Source organism: Ranitomeya variabilis, chromosome 4 (assembly GCF_051348905.1).
Source record: "Ranitomeya variabilis isolate aRanVar5 chromosome 4, aRanVar5.hap1, whole genome shotgun sequence".
In the NCBI taxonomy this organism is placed as follows: Eukaryota; Metazoa; Chordata; class Amphibia; order Anura; family Dendrobatidae; genus Ranitomeya; species Ranitomeya variabilis.
The window spans coordinates 603,588,671-603,611,673 of NC_135235.1; the positions used below are offsets into that span (position 1 = coordinate 603,588,671).

The following is a 23,003-nucleotide window of genomic DNA, read 5'->3' on the forward strand; positions in this document are numbered from 1 at the left end:
TCACAGATGAAAGCAGGTTCACACTGAGCACATGTGACAGAAGTGACAAGAGTCTGGAGACGCCGTGGAGAGTGATCTGCTGCCTGCAACCTCCTTCAGCGTGACCAGTTTGGCAGTGAGTCAGTAATGGTGTGGGGTGGCATTTCTTTGGAGGGCCGCACAGCCCTCCATGTGCTCACCAGAGGTAGCCTGATTGCCATTAGGTACAGAGATGAGATCCTCAGACCCATTGTGAGACCATATGCTGGTGCGGTTGGCCCTGGGTTCCTCCTAATGCAAGACAATGCCAGACCCCATGTGGCTGGAGCATGTCAGCAATTCCTGCAAGATGAAGGAAGTGAAGCTATGGACTGGCCCGCCCGTTCCCCAGACTTGAATCCGATTGAACACATTTGGGACATCATGTCTTGCACCATCCGCCAACATTACGTTGCACCACAGACTGTCCAGGAGTTGGCGGATGCTTTAGTCCAGGTCTGGGAGGAGATCCCTCAGGAGAACATCTGCCGCCTCATCAGGAGCATGCCCAGGCCCTTGTAGGGAGGTCATACAGGCACGTGGAAGCCACACACACTACTGAGCATCATTTCCTTCTCGTGAGGCATATCCACTGAAGTTGGATCAGCCTGTAACTTCATTTTCCACTTTGATTTTGAGCATCATTCCAACTCCAGACCTCAGTGGGATATTAGTTGAGATTTACGTTGATCATTTTTAGGTTTTATTGTTCTTAACACATTCCACTATGTAATGAATAAAGATTTACAACTGGAATATTTCATCCAGTGATATCTAGGATAGCGTTCCCTTTATTTTTTTGAGCAGTGTATATAGCGCACAGACAGCACCACTATATATACACAGCGTAGGAGCAGCATTTACCTCTCGGTGCCGACGGTGCAGCGCTCAGGGTCAGGTGTTGGCCGTGTAGCGACGTTACATTGTGTGCAGCGTGCGCTGCGCTGTGTAACTGTGGATGGGCGTGGCTTCTTGTGGGCGGAGTTTCTTCTCCTGACCGGCGGTGTGGGTTCCCCGCCTCTCCGCCGCTGCAGAGCCGGGTGACGTCACTTCCGGTAGCCCCGCCGGCTCTTCATTCTCTTTAGTGTTTGCCGTGTCCGCGTTTCCTCCCCGGTCTCCCGGTACCGACCCTTCCCTCGCCCTGTATGGATTAGAGAGCGTCTCCCAGCTCAGGGCCTGGACACAGCGGGACGGTCAGCGAGAGAAGGTGAGCCCCCAGCCCGGACTCCCCCTCACCTCCTCCTGCAGCGCCCAGCAGGAAACACCGAGGCTGCACCTTTACCACACAGGCCTTGACCACCATCGAGGCCAGACATTTGTGGGCTACGCCTCCCGTGGATTCACCCAGTGTGCGACCCACAGTCCTCATCTTCCATTATCCCCCAGTGATTTATATTTCATCCCAAAAATGAGTGCATTCCAGTAATGAGCGCACCCCATAATAACAGGACCTCCCCGTAATGAGCGCACCCCATAATAACAGGACCTCCCAGTAATGAGCGCACCCCATAATAACAGGACCTCCCAGTAATGAGCGCACCCCATAATAACAGGTCCTCCCAGTAATGAGCGCACCCCATAATAACAGGACCTCCCTGTAATGAGCGCACCCCATAATAACAGGACCTCCCTGTAATGAGCGCACCCCATAATAACAGGACCTCCCAGTAATGAGCGCACCCCATAATAACAGGACCTCCCAGTAATGAGCGCACCCCATAATAACAGGTCCTCCCAGTAATGAGCGCACCCCATAATAACAGGTCCTCCCAGTAATGAGCGCACCCCATAATAACAGGTCCTCCCAGTAATGAGCGCACCCCATAATAACAGGTCCTCCCAGTAATGAGCACACCCCATAATAACAGGTCCTCCCAGTATTGAGCGCACCCCATAATAACAGGTCCTCCCAGTAATGAGCGCACCCCATAATAACAGGTCCTCCCAGTAATGAGCACACCCCATAATAACAGGTCCTCCCAGTATTGAGCGCACCCCATAATAACAGGACCTCCCAGTAATGAGCGCACCCCATAATAACGGGACCTCCCAGTAATGAGCGCACCCCATAATAAAAGGACCTCCCAGTAATGAGCGCACCCCATAATAACATGGCCTCCCAGTAATGAGCGCACCCCATAATAACAGGACCTCCCAGTAATGAGCGCACCCCATAATAACAGGTCCTCCCAGTAATGAGCGCACCCCATAATAACAGGACCTCCCAGTAATGAGCGCACCCCATAATAACAGGACCTCCCAGTAATGAGCGCACCCCATAATAACAGGACCTCCCAGTAATGAGCGCACCCCATAATAACAGGACCTCCCAGTAATGAGCGCACCCCATAATAACAGGACCTCCCAGTAATGAGCGCACCCCATAATAACATGGCCTCCCAGTAATGAGCGCACCCCATAATAACATGACCTCCCAGTAATGAGCGCACCCCATAATAACATGACCTCCCCATTATGAGTGCACCCCATAATAACAGGTCCTCCCAGTAATGAGCGCACCCCATAATAACATGACCTCCCCATTATGAGTGCACCCCATAACATGACCTCCCCGTAATGAGCGCACCCCATAATAACATGACCTCCCCGTAATGAGCGCACCCCATAATAACAGGTCCTCCCAGTAATGAGCGCACCCCATAATAACATGGCCTCCCAGTAATGAGCGCACCCCATAATAACATGTCCTCCCAGTAATGAGCGCACCCCATAATAACATGGCCTCCCAGTAATGAGCGCACCCCATAATAACATGGCCTCCCAGTAATGAGCGCACCCCATAATAACAGGTCCTCCCAGTAATGAGCGCACCCCATAATAACATGGCCTCCCAGTAATGAGCGCACCCCATAATAACATGACCTCCCCATTATGAGTGCACCCCATAATAACAGGTCCTCCCAGTAATGAGCGCACCCCATAATAACATGACCTCCCAGTATTGAGCGCACCCCATAACAGGATCTCCCCGTAATGAGCGCACCCCATAATAACATGACCTCCCCGTAATGAGCGCACCCCATAATAACGGGACCTCCCAGTAATGAGCGCACCCCATAATAACAGGACCTCCCAGTAATGAGCGCACCCCATAATAACAGGACCTCCCAGTAATGAGCGCACCCCATAACAGGACCTCCCAGTAATGAGCGCACCCCATAATAACAGGACCTCCCAGTAATGAGCGCACCCCATAATAACAGGACCTCCCAGTAATGAGCGCACCCCATAACAGGACCTCCCAGTAATGAGCGCAACCCATAACAGGACCTCCCAGTAATGAGCGCACCCCATAATAACATGACCTCCCAGTAATGAGCGCACCCCATAATAACATAACCTCCCCATTATGAGTGCACCCCATAACAGGATCTCCCCGTAATGAGCGCACCCCATAATAACATGACCTCCCCGTAATGAGCGCACCCCATAATAACGGGACCTCCCAGTAATGAGCGCACCCCATAATAACATGACCTCCCAGTATTGAGCGCACCCCATAACAGGATCTCCCCGTAATGAGCGCACCCCATAATAACATGACCTCCCCGTAATGAGCGCACCCCATAATAACGGGACCTCCCAGTAATGAGCGCACCCCATAATAACAGGACCTCCCAGTAATGAGCGCACCCCATAATAACAGGACCTCCCAGTAATGAGCGCACCCCATAACAGGACCTCCCAGTAATGAGCGCACCCCATAATAACAGGACCTCCCAGTAATGAGCGCACCCCATAATAACAGGACCTCCCAGTAATGAGCGCACCCCATAACAGGACCTCCCAGTAATGAGCGCAACCCATAACAGGACCTCCCAGTAATGAGCGCACCCCATAATAACATGACCTCCCAGTAATGAGCGCACCCCATAATAACATAACCTCCCCATTATGAGTGCACCCCATAATAACAGGTCCTCCCAGTAATGAGCGCACCCCATAATAACATGACCTCCCCATTATGAGTGCACCCCATAACAGGATCTCCCCGTAATGAGCGCACCCCATAATAACATGACCTCCCCGTAATGAGCGCACCCCATAATAACGGGACCTCCCAGTAATGAGCGCACCCCATAATAACAGGACCTCCCAGTAATGAGCGCACCCCATAATAACAGGACCTCCCAGTAATGAGCGCACCCCATAATAACAGGACCTCCCAGTAATGAGCACACCCCATAATAACAGGACCTCCCAGTAATGAGCGCACCCCATAACAGGACCTCCCAGTAATGAGCGCAACCCATAACAGGACCTCCCAGTAATGAGCGCACCCCATAATAACGACCTCCCAGTAATGAGCGCACCCCATAATAACAGGACCTCCCAGTAATGAGCGCACCCCATAATAACAGGACCTCCCAGTAATGAGCGCACCCCATAATAACAGGACCTCCCAGTAATGAGCGCACCCCATAACAGGACACCCCAGTAATGAGCGCACCCCATAACAGGACCTCCCAGTAATGAGTACTCCCCATAATAACGGGACCTCCCAGTAATGAGCACACCCCATAACAGGACACCCCAGTAATGAGCGCACCCCATAGTAATGGGACTTCCCGATATTGAGCGCACCCCGATAACCCTCTTGCCCCAAGATGAATAACGATCCCTCAGTACTAATTTTGTTCCCGTTATTCCTTTTCCTCCAGGATTCACCCTCTTTATGTAGCGTGTAGGACGTGTTTTTCCTCCCTGTTGTCAGGAACTCTGTTTGCTGTCAGATTGTATCACTGTTTCTACAATTCACTACCAGTGCAGATGATCTCCGCCTGAGGTCTCTGATCCTATGCGTTACTGAGGGAAACTATAGCAGAGGGGCCCAGTGATGGTGGGGTCCGTTATGTGTCAGCTATAGAGTGATGGCAGCCGATAGTTCTAACACAAAATGTGCTAAAAACATTTATGGAACAAACAAATACAAAAGGGTATCAGAAGACTAAAGGCTGTATACATGGATGTGTACTGTTGGCATCAGTACATGTATGGGGGTAGCACTAGGGATAGCCGGACGTGAGTTATCACAAGAAGAAATACATTGTAGAAGGGAAGAACTGATGCCAGGATGTAAGAAATACAGTGCTTGCCCAAAATGTGTGCGGAGCCCAGAGACTATCAGCAGAAATGTCAGAATTAGGTCAGATAATCGGGAAGTCAGAAATTATAGGAGGAGGACTTATAAATAGTGGATGAAAGCACTGTAGGGAAAATCCTCAGTGGGTGTGTGGTGTCAGGCCATCGTGGACACACAGGCTGTGGAGTCATGGAGTTGGTGTCTATTTTGGTGTAGTCAGTATAAAAAGGGTCCCACTCCTAAAATATATAATTGGGCACAGTAGTACAATGCAGAATGTGCTGTAAATGTTTTTATAAGAATTTGGCAAATTTATGACATGTCCTATAAATGTCTGTTCTGTTCCTGATCTAAGGATCTAGGCGTTTAGCTGAGATGAATCTGTAATGCACTTCATGCACATGCTCAGTAGTGACTAGTGCTGGGGAGTCGGACGTTTGGCCTACTGACTCCACAGTCCTGAGGGACACATAAGTGATGTGCAATCACCACCCTAATGTTGTGATTACAGTAGATGGTCGGCACCTACAGCTGATAGTGAGAAGATCAGGATGTAGAAGTTTTATACAACAGCACATTCCTAGTCCTATGAACCTGTAGGAATGTGCTAAAGATGTGCACCCCATCATGGTGTCTTCACTGGTGCCACATAACATCCAGGCAGTGACGTCGAAGAAATAGAGAAGGAAAAATGTGTAAAGACCATGATAAAAATGTCTATTCCCTTTGGGATGATTCAGTATACACAGGCTCCTTGAGAATACAGCACCAAGAAGGGAATGTCGTGGAGTTATGGAAATCACAGGATGCATAACCAAGTTAATGATACTCAAATCTAATTTCCATTTTTCCTTCATTTGCATAACATCTTCAGTATGGTGTGTGAGCCACGTGCAGAAATCACCGCGCTTGCAAGTCTTGACCATCTATTTAATAACCTCAGTGAAAGTAGCCCACTACAATGTATAATTCGCTCATCGATTGAAATCTTTTCAACAAGTATTTTTGTCAATTGCTTATGTTGCCATATGTGCCTGTGTGCGACGCTATCATTGCTTGCTCAGTGCCGATCATGCCAACCTCTGCTGCAGCCGCCGCTGACATCCGCTGATGTCCCGTCAACTTCCATGACACAGTCGCACGCACTCCCCCTGATTGACTGGGCTGTGGGAGGCGTTTCATTGCACTTCACAGCCTAGTATCCACCACTCGCTTTTTCTCTTTCCTCTGCTTTATTTGGCTGCAAGCTCTTGATACAGGGCTGTATTTGCTATGAAACACCGCCCACAGCCTAGTCTATCAGGGGCAGTGCGTGCGACTGGATCATGCCTCGATGATGCAAGGGGATTCCGGAAGTTGATGTAACATCAGCGGAAGTCAGCGGCGGCAGCAGCCAGGGGTCACGTCATCGGGACTGAGCAAGCAACGATGGTGCCACTCATTGGAAAATATGGCAACATAATGTATTTACCAAAATACTTAGTTAAAAGGTTTAAATCGACGAGCACATTATACCTTGTAGTGGACCACCTCTTTCATGGTTTTCTGAGGAATATTCTGCCATGCTGAATGCACTTGGGCAAATCATCGCGATCTGCTGCTGGCAGCTCCTCTTCGATTGCTGACCAATAATGTGCTTGATGGAAGACAAATCCAGAGACCGCTGTAGGCCATGGTAGTATGTTTAGGCCATGCATGCTGCTCATGGAAGCACAAGAAACGTTTGGCCTGGAGTTGTTGTGCTGAAAAACGTCTCCAGGGACTCTTTAGGGAAACAGCCTCTGGTTTCACCAACAAACCAATGTATCACCGAGATGTTGGTGTACCTGGAATGAAGACTATAGAAGTTCGACTGCTGTACTTTGTTCCATCACGTGCAATAGTCCTAGGAATAGGACCAATGTGATGTTCCGTTATGACAGCCTCTTCATTGAACACTAGCCACCACTCTCAGAGGACATCGTGTGGCAGTGCAAGACAGCATTGGAGGCTGGAATGGTGGCCTGTCCTTTTCAGACATGAAATTCATTTTGTCTTGGATAAAATGCTAGCCGGAGATTGGTTTGGGGACCACATGGGCAGCACAGTGGCGCAGTGGTTAGCACAGCAGCCTTGCAGCTGGTTCTAATCCCACCTTGGACAACATCTGCAAAGAGTTTGTATGTTCTCTCCGTGTTTGCGTGGGTTTCCTCCGGGCACTCCGGTTTCCTCCCACATTCCAAAGACATACTGATGGGGAATTTAGATTGTGAGCCCCATCGGAGACAGCGATGATAATGTGTACAAACTGTAAAGCGCTGCGATATGTTAGCGCTATATAAAAATAAAGATTATTATTATTACATGGGCAACAACGCCATGAAGAGGCCTTCTCGATGGAATGCCACACCAGTTCTACTACTGGAATAATGTGGGGTCGCAGGGCTCTGGAGTCGGTGTCCATTTTGGTGGAGTCGGTATAAATGGACCGACTCCGAAAATATATAATACTGCATTGTACTACTGTACCCAATGTATGTGCTGTAATTTTTTTCATAATTTGGTAAAGTTATAAAATGTCCTATAAATGTCTGTTCTATTCGTGATGTAAGGATTTAGGCTTTTAGCTTAGGTGAATCTGTGCTGCATTTTATGTACATGCTCAGTAGTGAGGCAGTCCTGTGGAATCGGGAGTCAGGGAAATTAAGGAATCAGAGGCTTGGCTTACCAACTCCACAGCCCTGGAGGTGGCATGATGTACAGTAGTTTGACCCTTGTAATCTTCAGTCCAGGTGCACTAACAGTTCAGCAGTACATTGATTTGGTGGTGGAATCAGTGTTGCGGCTCTTTCTCCAAAGTGGCCAGGCGCCGTTTTTTGAAGATGATAATGCCAGGCTGCATGTTGGGTGTTCCTGTGAGCAGCCTGCGTGGCCTAAACTTGCTACCATGTCCTGCAGCATCTCAAGACTTGTCTCCCATCGAGCACATCTGGGACATTATCAGTTGGCAATTATAGAAGGAGCTGAGAGCAGAGGATCTTGATGATTTGCCCAAATGAATTCAGTGCGGCAAAACATTCCTCAGACAACCATTAATAACCTGACTGATAGCAGCAAAGGCTGTAAGTGCCGGGATTTCTGCACGTGGCTCCTACTCCATACTGAATAAATCAAGATGTTATGCAAATGATGAGAAAATGGAAACAACATTTTCATATCAGTAACATGTTTCCATCCTGTGATTTCCATAACTCCACGACTTTTACTTCTAGAGGCTGCAATCTGAATGATGAGTAGTATTTGTCTACAGCGCCATCCGACAGGGAATCAACATTCTTGTTGTGGTCTTTATTAGAGATGAGCGAATTTGATCAGGTCCCTGCTTATTCGGCAAGCCATAGCGCTTACCGAATAAGCTGCAGAAGCAAACCCGGATACCTGGAGCGGGGGATCAGCTGTTCGGCTGTGTCAGTCACAGCACATGCATGGAGAGCCCAACACATAGGCTGTCCATGCATGTGCTGTGACACAGCCGCGACACATGCAGCTGCGGAGCCGAACAGCTGATCATCCAGCATGCTCCAGGTATTCGGGTTCCCTCTGCAGCTTATTCGGTAAGCGCTATGGCTTGCCGAATAAGCAGGTACCTGATCAAATTCGCTCATCTCTAGTCTTAATTAATTTTTCCTTCTCCCTTTCCGTGACGTCACTGTCTGGTTGCTGTGTGGCAACAGTGTAGACACCATGATGGGGTGCACATCTTTAGCACCTTCCTACTGGTTCATATGACTAGGAATTTGTCCCGTTGCATATAATTTCTATATCCTGATATTGTCAGCTGTAGATGCCGATCATCTACTGTATTTCCATTATTTATTATGGTGGTGATTTTGCATCACTGATGTATCCACCGTGGCCGGACACCACACACACACTTTTTTTTTGCCTGAGGTTTACAATGTTGTGCTTTTTTTCCACTATTCATATGTCCGCCTTCAATGATCACTGCCCTAGTTCTGACATTTCTTACTCTGAGTCTGGCTGACAGTACAGCACTTTACTGTTAGTTTCTGGGCTCCACACACCCTATGGTCCGGTTCTGTATATCTTACATCCTGGCTTCACTTCTACAATGTATTTCTTGTGATAACTCGGGTCAGTTATACCTATTGACGGCCCCACACATTTACTCATGCCCCTGTACACATCCATCTATATACCACTTGGGCTTCTGATACCTTTTAACAATTTTTTCATTTACTTTTTGTTTTCTTCTTCCCTGTATATTTCCTTTTCGTGATGTTGTCAAGACATGTATATTTATAAATTTAAGATATTTTTAGCAAAATTTTTGTTCCATTTGCCAAATACTCCTCATTTCTCTATAGTTGTATATATAAATATTGGGTTGCAGGCAGTGCTGGGGTTCTGAGCTCAGATCACACCAAGGAAAACGTTACAAAAAGATCTGCATAAGATGTCTAAATAGGCTAAGGGTATGTGTCCACGTTCAGGGTTGCTTCAGGCTTTGGTCAGGATTTTATGCAAGTAAAATCCTGACCAAAACTGCACCTGAGGTCACTTGCAGGTCACCTGCGGTCTGCCTGCGTGTTTTGCTCATTGTAGCAACATGCTGCGTTTTGAAAAAACGCACCGCGCGTGCGTTTTCGCGGCAAAAACGCATGCGTTTTTTAATGCATAGTGGAGTCGGGATTTCATGAAATCTCCTCCACTATGCTGTAACATCTGGACGCTGCGTTTTTGACGCTGCGGAAAAACGCAGTGTCAAACGCAGCGTTTCCTGAACGTGGAAACATACCCTTACACTTGTAATATGAGGTTTTAGGCTGTGTGCACATGATGCGTTTTTTTCACGCTCAGAATTGGCCCAAAAATGCTATGGAATCCTTATGCCAGCAAAGTCAATGAGAATCCTGAAATGCTGTGCACATGGTCAGTATTTTTCCTTTCAGGATTTGCTGTGCGTTTAAATCCGCAGCATGTCAATTCTTTGTCCGTTTTTGCCCCATTGAATGCACAGGAAAAAAACGCATGCAAAAACGCAGCCGAATTTTCCACAGCTTTTTTGCTGCCAAGAGATGCAGAAACCTTGCAGAAATGTCAGCAAGAAATTACTAAATGGGCGCACATATCCTTATATTGATACTTGTAGAGTACTGCACCATGGGTGGAGTAAACATATTGCTGCATGTACATTAACCCCTTCGTGAATGAGCCAATTTTGACCTTAACCCCTTCCCGACCTTTGACGCATACGCTGCGTCATGAAAGTCGGTGCCAATCCGACCTGTGACGCAGCGTATGCGTCATGGAGGGATCGCGCTCCTGCAGATCGGGTGAAAGGGTTAACTCCAATTTCACCCGATCTCCAGGAACAGGGGGAGTGGTGCTTCAGCCCAGGGGGGGTGGCTTCACCCCCTCGTGGCTACGATCGCTCTGATTGGCTGTTGAAAGTGAAACTGCCAATCAGAGCGATTTGTAATATTTCACCCAAAAAAACGGTGAAATATTACAATCCAGCCATGGCCGATGGTGCAATATCATCGGCCATGGCTGGAAAACCTAATCTGTCCCCCCCCCCCACACCCACCGATCTCCTCCCCAGTGCTCCGTTACGTGGTCCGCCCCCCTAAGTCGTCCTGTCCGCTCCTCCGTCCTCCTGTCCGCTCCCCCCGTGCTCCGGTCCCCCCTCCCTGTGCTCCGGTCCCCCCCCCCCGTGATCCGATCACCCCCCTTTCATACTTACCGGGCCTCCCGGTGTCCGTCCGGCTTCTCCATGGGCGCCGCCATCTTCCAAAATGGCGGGCGCATGCGCACTGCGCCCGCCGAATCTGCCGGCTGGCAGATTCGTTTCAGATGTATTTTGATCACTGCGATATAGCCTATCACAGTGATCAAAATAAAAAAAATAGTAAATGACCCCCCTTTATCACCCCCATAGGGACAATAATAAAAATAAATAAAATATATATATATTTTTTTTCTACTAGGGTTAGGGTTAGAACTAGGGTTAGAATTAGGGTTAGAATTAGGGGTAGGGTTAGGGCATGTGCACACAGTGCGGATTTGGCTGCGAATCCGCAGCGGATTGGCCGCGGATCCGCAGCGGATTGGCCGCAGATCCGCAGCGGATTGGCCGCGGATCCGCAGCGGATTGGCCGCGGATCCGCAGCGGATTGGCCGCTGCAAATTCGTAGCAGTTTTCCATCAGGTTTACAGTACCATGTACACCTATGGAAAACCAAATCCGCTGTGCCCATGGTGCGGAAAATACCGTGCGGAAACGCTGTGTTGTATTTTCCGCAGCATGTCAATTTTGTGCGGATTCCGCAGCGTTTTACACCTGTTCCTCAATAGGAATCCGCAGGTGAAATCCGCACAAAAAAACACTGGAAATCCGCTGTAAATCCGTAGGTAAAACGCAGTGCCTTTTACCTGCGGATTTTTCAAAAATGGTGCGGAAAAATCTCACACGAATCCGCAAAGTGGGCACATAGCCTTAGGGTTAGGGTTGGAATTAGAGTTAGGGTACCGTCTCACAGTGGCACTTTGATCGCTACGACGGTACGATCCGTGACGTTCCAGCGATATCCATACGATATCGCTGTGTCTGACACGCAGCAGCGATCAGGGACCCTGCTAAGAATCGTATGTCGTAGCAGATCGTTTGGAACTTTCTTTCGTCGCTGGATTTCCCGCTGTCCTCGCTGGATCGTTGTGACAGCGATCCAGCGATGCGTTCGCTTGTAACCAGGGTAAACATCGGGTTACTAAGCGCAGGGCCGCGCTTAGTAACCCGATGTTTACCGTGGTTACCAGCGTAAAAGTAAAAAAAACAAAAAACGTACATACTCACATTTCGGTGTCCTTCAGGTCCCTTGCCGTCTGCTTCCCGCTCTGACTGTCTGCCGGCTGGAAAGTGAGAGCACAGCACAGCAGTGACGTCACCGCTGCGCTCTGCTCTCACTGTACGGCGGCACTCAGTCAGAGCGGGAAGCAGACAGCAAGGGACCTGAAGGACACCGAAATGTGAGTATGTACGGTTTGTTTTTTTTACCTGGGACCTTGGCATCGTTGGTCGCTGGAGAGCGGTCTGTGTGACAGCTCCCCAGCGACCACACCGACTTTCCAACGATCACGGCCAGGTCGTATCGCTGGTCATGATCGTTGGTAAATCGTTATGTGAGACGGTACCCTTAGGGTTGGAATTAGGGCTAGGGTTAGAAATAGGGTTAAGATTAGGCTTGTGGTTAGGGTTAAGGATAGGCTTAGGGTTGTGTTGGGGTTACAGTTGTGGGTAGGGTTGGGGTTAGGATTAGGGTTAGGGTTGGATTTAGGGTTACGGGTGTGTTAGGGTTAGGGTTGTGGTTAGGGGTGTGTTGGGGTTAGGGTTGTTTTTAGGGTTATGGCTACAGTTGGGATTAGGGTTAGGGGTGTGTTGGGGTTAGTGTTGAAGTTAGAATTGAGGAGTTTCCACTGTTTAGGCACATCAGGGGTCTCCAAACGCAACATGGCGCCACCATTGATTCCAGCCAATCTTGCGTTCAAAAAGTCAAATGGTGCGCCCTCCCTTCCAAGCCCCGACGTGCGCCCAAACAGTGGTTTACCCCCACATATGGGATACCAGCGTACTCAGGACAAACTGGGCAACAACTATTGGGGTCCAATTTCTCCTGTTACCCTTGTAAATATAAAAAAATGACTTGCTAAAACATAATTTTTGAGGAAAGAACAATTATTTTTTATTTTCACGGCTCTACGTTATAAACTTATGTGAAGCACTTGGGGGTTGAAAGTGCTCACCACACATCTAGATAAGATCCTTTTGGGGTCTAGTTTCCAAAATGGGGTCACTTGTGGGGTGTTTCTACTGTTTAGGCACATCAGGGGCTCTGCAAATGCAATGTGACGCCCGAAGACCATTCCATCAAAGTCTGCATTTCAAATGTCACTACTTCCCTTCCGAGCCCTGACGTGCGCCCAAACAGTGGTTTACCCCCACATATGAGGTATCAGCGTACTCACAACAAACTGGGCAACAAATATTGGGGTCCAATTTCTCCTGTTACCGTTGTGAAAATAAACAATTGCTTGCTAAAACATCTTTTTTGAGGAAAGAAAAATGATTTTTTATTTTCACGGCTCTGCGTTGTAAACTTCTGTGAAGCACTTGGGGGTTGAACGTGCTCACCACACATCTAGATAAGTTCCTTGGGGGGTCTAGTTTCCAAAATGGGGTCACTTGTGGGGGGTTTCTACTGTTTAGGCACATCAGGGGCTCTGCAAACATAACATGATTCCCGCAGACCATTCCATCAAAGTCTGCATTCCAAATCGTCACTACTTCCCTTCCGAGCCCCGGCATGTGCCCAAACAGTGGTTTACCCCCACATATGGGGTATCAGCGTACTCAGGAGAAACTGGACAACAACTTTTGGGGTCAAATTTTTCCTGTCACCCTTGGGAAAATTAAAAAATTCTGGGCTAAAAAAATATTTTTGAGGAAAGGAAACATTTATTATTTTCACGGCTCTGCGTTATAAACTTCTGTGAAGCACTTGGGGGTTCAAAGTGCTCACCACACATCTAGATAAGTTCCCTTGGGGGTCTAGTTTCCAAAGTGGGGTCACTTGTGGGGAGTTCCTACTGTTTAGGCACATCAGGGGCTCTGCAAACGCAACGTGACGCCCGCAGAGCATTCCATTAAAGTCTGCATTTCAAAACGTCACTACTTCCCTTCCGATCCCCAACGTGTGCCAAAACAGTGGTTTACCCCCACATATGGGGTATCAGCGTACTCAGGAGAAACTGCACAACAACTTTTGGGGTCCAATTTCTCCTGTTACCCTTGGGAAAATAAAAAATTGTGGGTTAAAAAATCATTTTTGAGGAAAGAAAAATAATTTTTTATTTTCATGGCTCTGCGTTATAAACTTCTGTGAAGCACTTGGGGGTTCAAAGTGCTCACCACACATCTAGATTAGTTCCTTGGGAGGTCTAGTTTCCAAAATGGGGTCACTTGTGCGGGAGCTCCAATGTTTAGGCACACAGGGGCTCTCCAAACCCGACATGGTGTCCGCTAATGATTGAAGCTAATTTTCCATTCAAAAAGCCAAATGGCGTGCCTTCCCTTCCGAGCCCTGCCGTGCGCCCAAACAGTGGTTTACCCCCACATATGGGGTATCATCGTACTCAGGACAAACTGGACAACAACATTTGGGGTCCAATTTCTCCTATTATCCTTGGGAAAATAAAAAACTCCGGGCTAAAAATCATTTTCGAGGAAAGAAAAATAATTTTTTATTTTCATGGCTCTGCGTTATAAACTTCTGTGAAGCACCTGGGGGTTTTAAGTGCTCACTATGCATCTAGATTAGTTCCTTGGGGGGTCTAGTTTCCAAAATGGGGTCACTTGTAGGGGAGCTCCAATGTTTAGGCACACAGGGGCTCTCCAAACGCGACATGGTGTCCACTAACTATTGGAGCTAATTTTCCATTCAAAAAGTCAAACGGCGCGCCTTCCCTTCCGAGCCTTGCCGTGCACCCAAACAGTGGTTTACCCCCACATATGAGGTATCGGCGTACTCAGGAGAAATTGCCCAACAAATTTTAGGATCCATTTTATCCTGTTGCCCATGTGAAAATGAAAAAATTGAGGCTAAAAGAAATTTTGTGTGAAAAAAAAGTACTTTTTCATTTTTACGGATTAATTTGTGAAGCACCTGGGGGTTTAAAGTGCTCACTATGCTTCTAGATAAGTTCCTTGGGGGGTCTAGTTTCCAAAATGGGGTCACTTGTGGGGGAGCTCCAATGTTTAGGCACACGGGGGCTCTCCAAACGCGACATGGTGTCCGCTAAAGATTGGAGCCAATTTTTCATTCAAAAAGTCAAATGGCGCTCCTTCCCTTCTGAGCCCTGCCGTGCGCCCAAACAGTGGTTTACCCCCACATATGAGGTATCAGCGTACTCAGGACTAATTGGACAACAACATTCGTGGTCCAGTTTCTCCTTTTACCCTTGGGAAAATAAAAAAATTGTTGCGAAAAGATCATTTTTGTGACTAAAAAGTTAAATGTTAATTTTTCCCCTCCATGTTGCTTCTGCTGCTGTGAAACACCTGAAGGGTTAATAAACTTCTTGAATGTGGTTTTGAGCACCTTCAGGGGTGCAGTTTTTAGAATGGTGTCACTTTTGGGTATTTTCAGCCATATAGAACCCTCAAACTGACTTCAAATGTGAGGTGGTCCCTAAAAAAAATGGTTTTGTAAATTGTGTTGTAAAAATGAGAAATCACTGGTCAAATTTTAACCCTTATAACTTCCTAGCAAAAAAAAAATTTGTTTCCAAAATTGTGCTGATATAAAGTAGACATGTGGGAAATGTTATTTATTAACTATTTTGTGTCACATAACTCTCTGGTTTAACAGAATAAAAATTAAAAATGTGAAAATTGCAAAATTTTCAAATTTTTCGCCAAATTTCCGTTTTTTTCACAAATAAACTCAGAAATTATCGACCTAAATTTACCACTAACATGAAGCCCAATATGTCACGAAAAAACAATCTCAGAACCGCAAGGATCCGTTGAAGCGTTCCTGAGTTATTACCTCATAAAGGGACACTGGTCAGAATTGCAAAAAATGGCAAGGTCATTAAGGCCAAAATAGGCTGGGTCATGAAGGGGTTAATGACCAGTCCAAATTTTAGAAATCTAACCATTGTCACTTTATTTGGTAATAACTCTGGTACACTTCAACAGATCTCAGTGATTTAGAGGGTTTTCTTTTTGTGTGTGTGTGTGACTTGTGGTACTTCTTAGTGGTAAATCTTGGTTGATATGATTTGCGTATATTTATGAAAATATAGAAAATTTGGCAATTTTCAAACTTTAATTTTTATGCCCTTATACCAGATAGTTATACCACACAAAATAATTATTAAATAATGTTTTCCATGTTTCTACTACATTTGCATAATTTTTTAACCATATTTATTTTTTGTCAGGATATTAGAGGGGTTAAAAGTTTAGCAGCAGTTTCTCATATATTTTTTTTTTCAAATTTACAAAACCTGACTCCTTAGGGACCTATTCAGATTTAAAGGGAACTCATCAGGTCCCCCATGCCCTCCAACCCAGCACCATTCACTTGTGTATCAATAATTAAATTCCCTGCCTAACCAGCCCTGTATAACGTTTTTAGGTACAAATTTGTTTTAAAAAAGCAATTATAATGTCCCCATTTTCTATGCTAATTAGGGCTTTGACTAGTCGATGAGGAGTTAGTTGCCCCAGAGTAGGCAGCCCTCTTTTCATGTTATCACACCCCTGATGTCTTCCGGTCATGCGCAGTTCTCCTCTAAAGCTGGGAAGCGTACACTCAGCTGCAGAAGTGCGACGCGCTTGCACAAGATTTGCAGGGGCTGGTGATGAGGACAGCTCTTGCAAATTATTACGCCCACAGGAAAAAAATGTTTACTTAAAAATGTTATACAGCCCCAATTTTTTTCACTTTTGCAAGAGGTAACAACAAATAGTGGACCATACAGTTTAATGACTTATGAGCGCAGCGATATCCCACATGTAGTCAATTAGTTCTGTTAAAGGGAACCTGTCACCCCCCCAGGCGTTTTTAACTAAAAGAGCCACCTTGTGCAGCAGTAATGCTGCATTCTGACAAGGTGGCTCTTTTAGTTCTGGGTGCTGTAACTGCCGAAATAATCCGTTTTGTAATTTGTCCTAAATACCTTTTCTTCAGTCAAGGAGGCCGGCGTTTCCCCCCTGCTTCAGACGCCACACAGCCGTCACTCAAATCTTCTTGGCGCCGGGCGCCGCCTCCTCACCGCTGTTTTGAAATCTGCCGACGCCTGCGCTCTTTTCTCCTGCCTTGAGCAGGTGCAGAGAGCGCTGCCCGTCCGTCCTCATATGCAGTCTAGCGGACTGCGCCTGTGCGGCCGCCCTGCCTGTGAATCCCAGCCCCGCAATGTGAATAAATCGGAAGACACTGCGGGGCTGGGATTCACAGGCAGGGCGGCCGCGCAGTCAGCTAGACGGCATATGAGGACGGACGGGCAGCGCTCACTGCGCCTGCTCAAGGCAGGAGAAAAGAGCGCAGGCGTCGGCAGATTTCAAAACAGCGGTGAGGAGGCGGCGCCCGGCGCCAAGAAGATTTGAGTGACGGCTGTGTGGCGTCTGAAGCAGGGGGGAAACGCCGGCCTCCTTGACTGATGACAAGGTATTTAGGACAAATTACAAAACTGATTATTTCGGCAGTTACAGCACCCAGAACTAAAAGAGCCACCTTGTCAGAATGCAGCATTACTGCTGCACAAGGTGGCTCTTTTAGTTAAAAACGCCTGGGGGGGTGACAGGTTCCCTTTAAATGGGAGTATATTCTGGACTAAGGAACAGGAGAAGTACTTGGGTATTCTGGTTACAAGTAAGCTGTACTCCATGTCAAGCAGCAGCGGTATAAAAGGAGATAAAATCCCATGATCCCAATGGATTGTTATCCCTTTATAAATCGCTTATGAGGCCAAATCTAGAATATGGGATCCAGTTTTGGGTTTCGCATTTTAAAAAGGACATTCAGATGGTGGTCCGTTCAAAGGCAACTAGATTATTATGAGGGATGGAAGGACGCTCGTATGATGAGGTTGGAAAAGTTGAGCTGAGTAAAAAGATGTCTCGGTAGAAATCACATTTATATGTATCAATACATAGTTCATATGAAAAAGAAATCAGCAACCCGCACTACTGGCTTCTATGAATGAGCTCTGCTGGCTGGTCCGCCTGCTATCTCGGGTGCTATGGCCAGAAAAATACTGTCACAACGATATAGCAGAAGAAGTGAAGGCCGCACTCACCGATCCTCTTGCAGGTAACTTTATTGAAAATTCATCTTCACGGCACGGGGGTGTATGTACAGAGCCGAACGACGGCCGTTTCGCACCGACCAGGTGCTTCTACGGGTTCCTTAGAAAGCACCTGGATCGGTGAGTGCGGCCTTCATTTCTTCTGCTATATTGTATCAATACATATGTGGTCAATACAAAGGACTGGCGTATGACTTATTCCTTCCAAAGACAATACTAAGGAACGGGGGAAAGGGTTCTTTACAGTTAGAGCAGTCAGACTGTAGAATACCCTACCACAAGAGGTAGTAATGGCACACACTATAACAGCTTTCAAAAAAGGGATGGATGATTTCCTTAGTAGAAATGGCATTGTTGGTTATAATTTGGAGACAAATAATTTATGACTGGGGAGAAAGGTTGAACTTGATAGACCAGAGTCTTTTTTTTTTTTTCGACCTATGTAACATCTGCAAGGAGTCTGTATGTTCTCCGCACTTTCCAAAGACATACTGAAGGGTAATCTAGATTGTGATCCCCGATGGGGACAGTCATCATGACGACTGTAAAGTGCTGCGAAATATGATGGCACCATATGATCAAGCCAAGTTTTGCAGCTGTTCATATGCTTGGTCGGCGTTTTATATATTTCTATTCACCAGTCACCAAATCCTTTTCTCAGTTTTTAGAATGTAAGAAAAAGCGCTTCCTGCATCAGTTATGCAGTGGATCCATTTTGTCTGTGATTTCCATCTATTTCTGTAAATGGAGCAGACAACTAGAATGTCCAGACGGAAATGTGAACATCGTTTTAAACAGTGCAACCAAATTTCTGGGCTGCACTTAGATATTGTCACAAGCGCTCAGCAGTGTGAGCAGGGCTGTAATTAGGCCTCTAGATGTCATCACATTGCCTCTATTTAAGTAATTTCATGAGTGATTTGCATACTAAACACTGTTAGTTTTGCTCTGGACAGTGCTGCTGACTGTCTTCCATTTTGTCTCTGCAGTAACTTAACAGCTATAACCCTGCACTGTGCACTGACACCTGGAGCCTCTGATGGAAGCCAATATGTCTCAAGTTCAGAATCCTCCTGTCGCCCACTCAGGGAGCCAACTCCTGAACAAGAACCAGCACTCGCCCATCAACCAGAATCTGAGCATCCTCCCCACTGCCAACCCACTGCCCTCGGAACATGCAGGGAGACCGCACCACAACTCTGCTTTACCGTCATCCTCTGTCACATCCGGCAGTGTTGCTGCAGGTAAGCCCCCTGCTCTTTGGGTCTCTCATCACTCACTCATTCTAACCTCTTTTCCACCACGACTTCATCACCACTCCCCTTCCATCATTATTAGCTCTACTCCCCATCAATGCCACCATCATCATTAACTCTCCTCCCATCACTGCCACCATCATCATTAACTCTCCTCCCATCAATGCCACCATCATCATTAGCTCTCCTCCCATCAATGCCACCATCATCATTAACTCTCCTCCCATCACTGCCACCATCATCATTAGCTCTCCTCCCATCACTGCCACCATCATTATTAGCTCTCCTCCCATCAATGCCACCATCATCATTAGCTCTCCTCCCATCAATTTCACTATCATCATTAACTCTCCTCCCATCACTGCCACCATCATTATTAGCTCTCCTCCCATCAATTTCACCATCATCATTAACTCTCCTCCCATCACTGCCACCATCATCATTAACTCTCCTCCCATCAATGCCACCATCATTAGCTCTCCTCCCATCAATTTCACCATCATCATTAGCTCTCCTCCCATCACTGCCACCATCATCATTAGCTCTCCTCCCATCACTGCCACCATCATCATTAGCTCTCCTCCCATCACTGCCACCATCATAATTAGCTCTCCTCCCATCAATTTCACCATCATCATTAACTCTCCTCCCATCACTGCCACCATCATCATTAACTCTCCTCCCATCAATGCCACCATCATTAGCTCTCCTCCCATCAATTTCACCATCATCATTAGCTCTCCTCCCATCACTGCCACCATCATCATTAGCTCTCCTCCCATCAATGCCACCATCATCATTAGCTCTCCTCCCATCAATGCCACCATCATCATTAGCTCTCCTTCCATCAATGCCACCATCATCATTAGCTCTCCTCCCATCAATGCCACCATCAACATTAGCTCTCCTTCCATCAATGCCACCATCATCATTAGCTCTCCTCCCATCAATGCCACCATCAACATTAGCTCTCCTTCCATCAATGCCACCATCATCATTAGCTCTCCTTCCATCAATGCCACCATCATCATTACCTCTCCTCCCATCAATGCCACCATCATTAGCTCTCCTCCCATCAATTTCACCATCATCATTAGCTCTCCTCCCATCACTGCCACCATCATCATTAGCTCTCCTCCCATCACTGCCACCATCATCATTAGCTCTCCTCCCATCAATGCCACCATCATCATTAGCTCTCCTCCCATCAATGCCACCATCATCATTAGCTCTCCTTCCATCAATGCCACCATCATCATTAACTCTCCTCCCATCAATGCCACCATCATTAGCTCTCCTCCCATCAATTTCACCATCATCATTAGCTCTCCTCCCATCACTGCCACCATCATCATTAGCTCTCCTCCCATCAATGCCACCATCATCATTAGCTCTCCTTCCATCAATGCCACCATCATCATTAGCTTTCCTCCCATCAATGCCACCATCAACATTAGCTCTCCTTCCATCAATGCCACCATCATCATTAGCTCTCCTTCCATCAATGCCACCATCATCATTAGCTCTCCTCCCATCAATGCTACCATCAACATTAGCTCTCCTCCCATCAATACCACCATCAACATTTAGCTCTCCTCCCATCTCTGCCACCATCATCATAATTAGCGCTCATCTCATCGCTGCTGCCACCACCATCATTAGCCCTCTTCTCGTCACTGCCACCATCATCATCAGCTCTCTTCTCATCACTGCCACCATCTTCATTAGCTTTCTTCTCATCCCTGCCACCATCATCATCAGCTCTCTTCTCATCACTGCCACCATCATCATTAGCTCTCCTCCCATCATGAACACCATCATCATCAGCTCTCCTCCCATCACGGACACCATCATCATTAGTTCTCCTCTCGTCGCTGCTTCTCATCTCTGCCACCACTATCGGCCCTGCTCATCACTTGACCTTCCCTGCTATCGCCACCACACTGCTGCTGTCGCTCCACTATAATCCTAACATCGCCACACCCAATCCTCGCGCCATTGCAGCTGCCATCATTCTCACCACTGTCCCTTCATTGCCCTCTTTCAGCCACCATGTTCACCAAATCCTTTCACCATTACCACCATCATCCTCACATGTTGATTCATGTTTCTTCCAGTGTCTTCTAACATGGCAAACCCCAAAGAGAAAACCCCGATGTGTCTGGTGAATGAGTTGGCCCGGTATAACAAGATTCAGCCTCAGTACAAGCTGCTCAGTGAACAGGGTCCGGCTCATTCTAAGGTAAGCGCCTTCTGCCCGTGCTAAACTGCTGCTCCCTCCCCACTATTCACAGTAAGACTGAAGTCTCACAGCAGCACAGAGTCTTTGCAGCTGCTGTAGAAAGATTGGCCATTGTTTCTCACCTATAATCTGCTGTTGTATCCACAGCACAGGTTCTCGGGACTTAGGCTTGGTTCACATTACGTTATAGGCAGTCCGTTAACGCCGCCATTAAGCCCTATGTCGGACGCATCGCTTGCGCACGCCCACTATGGGCGTGCGCTAGCGATGTGCCGTCATTGAGTGACGGACCCTGGGACGCGGGCTGCAGCTTTTCCGGGTCCGTCACTGCTAGTGCAGATAGAACATCTGCTAGCTCTATCTGCGCTAGCGTGATCACATTGCGGCACTTGGGTTAACGCAGCCCGTTTAACACATGTGTTGAACGGGCTGCTTTAACGCAATGTGAACCTAGCTGGTAGCATCCATATCCAGACTACACCCTCTGTCCACGGTTAAGAATGGCTGCAGTGTCCATAAGGGGGGTGCTGGGTAGAGCATTTAGGAAATGTGTATGGTTTGGTTAATCCTTCCTACAATGAAAGGGTTATTCTGCACCAGCTGTGGCAGGCAATGCACCCCTCTAGATGACCAGAATTGCTTCTGAGATGCACTGCTAAATTTTTCTGGGGACTGGTGGGGTGGTTTCAGAGATTGGACTCTCACAAATCATGAAGGGTTGTGAACTCTCTGGGGTACGGCCACCCGAATCCTGGGCGGCAGAATTTCCAGTAATAATTTTCTATGGGGGGTTAATTTTGTCCCCTGATAGATATGACCCTCCACACTCCCAGTTTTTTATGGTGGGATTCCAGTGGGCTGGATGGATGAGAATATTTAACCCACTGTACACAGTGCATCGAGGAGTGATGTCCAGTGACGGTGTAGGGAGGGAGTGACTCGCAGTTGGTGCACTACAGACCAGATATGACTGCTGCACAAGGTGTCAGTACATATGTGGAAAGTGGGGAACGGGGAAGTGAGGGGTTTCTGTGTTGATTTGGCAGATGGTAAGTGGCCCGGCCTGTATATTGTAGCTGATCTCTACATTGTAACCAGGAGCCTCTTGTCTTCCACTCCTCAGGTCATCCCCCTAGGACGCTGGCAAGATTACAGTCTTCTTGAGAGAGTGGGAGAAGATCGCCCAAAACAAGTGGGTATTCAGCTCTTCTGCTTGTCTTCTGATGGAAAGTTCTCTGCTCTTTTGGGCTGTGACTCCCCTCCCCTCTTTCCAAGAATCTGAATGTATTGACATTTCTGAAGCTCCCTGTGGGGCGGGCGAGGATATGTGGCATCCTGACCAATATATGCATGGCCAAAAGTATGTGCCCTCTTCTGGTCCTTGGCTGTAGATCAGCTCAGTAATGTCACCACACTGCTGCAGTTACATCCCTGCCAGTATGGTCCCATGGGCTGCATCTGCAACAGCAGGAAAAAAAAACAACAGCTGACCTTTAAACACTAACTAAAC

The 23,003-nt window shown here is 47.3% G+C and overlaps 1 protein-coding gene across 2 annotated transcripts in view; it reads left to right on the forward strand.

Annotated features, from left to right (window-relative positions):
* The first annotated feature begins 984 nt into the window (after nt 1-984).
* STAU1 (staufen double-stranded RNA binding protein 1) overlaps nt 985-23,003 on the forward strand; it is a 42,764-nt gene continuing 20,745 nt past the window's right edge. The window contains exons 1-4 of one of the 2 annotated variants that reach the window (XM_077253298.1): nt 985-1,225; nt 18,985-19,239; nt 21,369-21,493; nt 22,617-22,685. In XM_077253298.1, coding sequence (XP_077109413.1) covers nt 19,035-19,239; nt 21,369-21,493; nt 22,617-22,685 — 399 coding nt within the window. In that variant the 5' untranslated portion in view covers nt 985-1,225; nt 18,985-19,034. The remainder of the gene's footprint in view (nt 1,226-18,984; nt 19,240-21,368; nt 21,494-22,616; nt 22,686-23,003) is intronic. The other variant, XM_077253297.1, reaches the window with a different exon arrangement.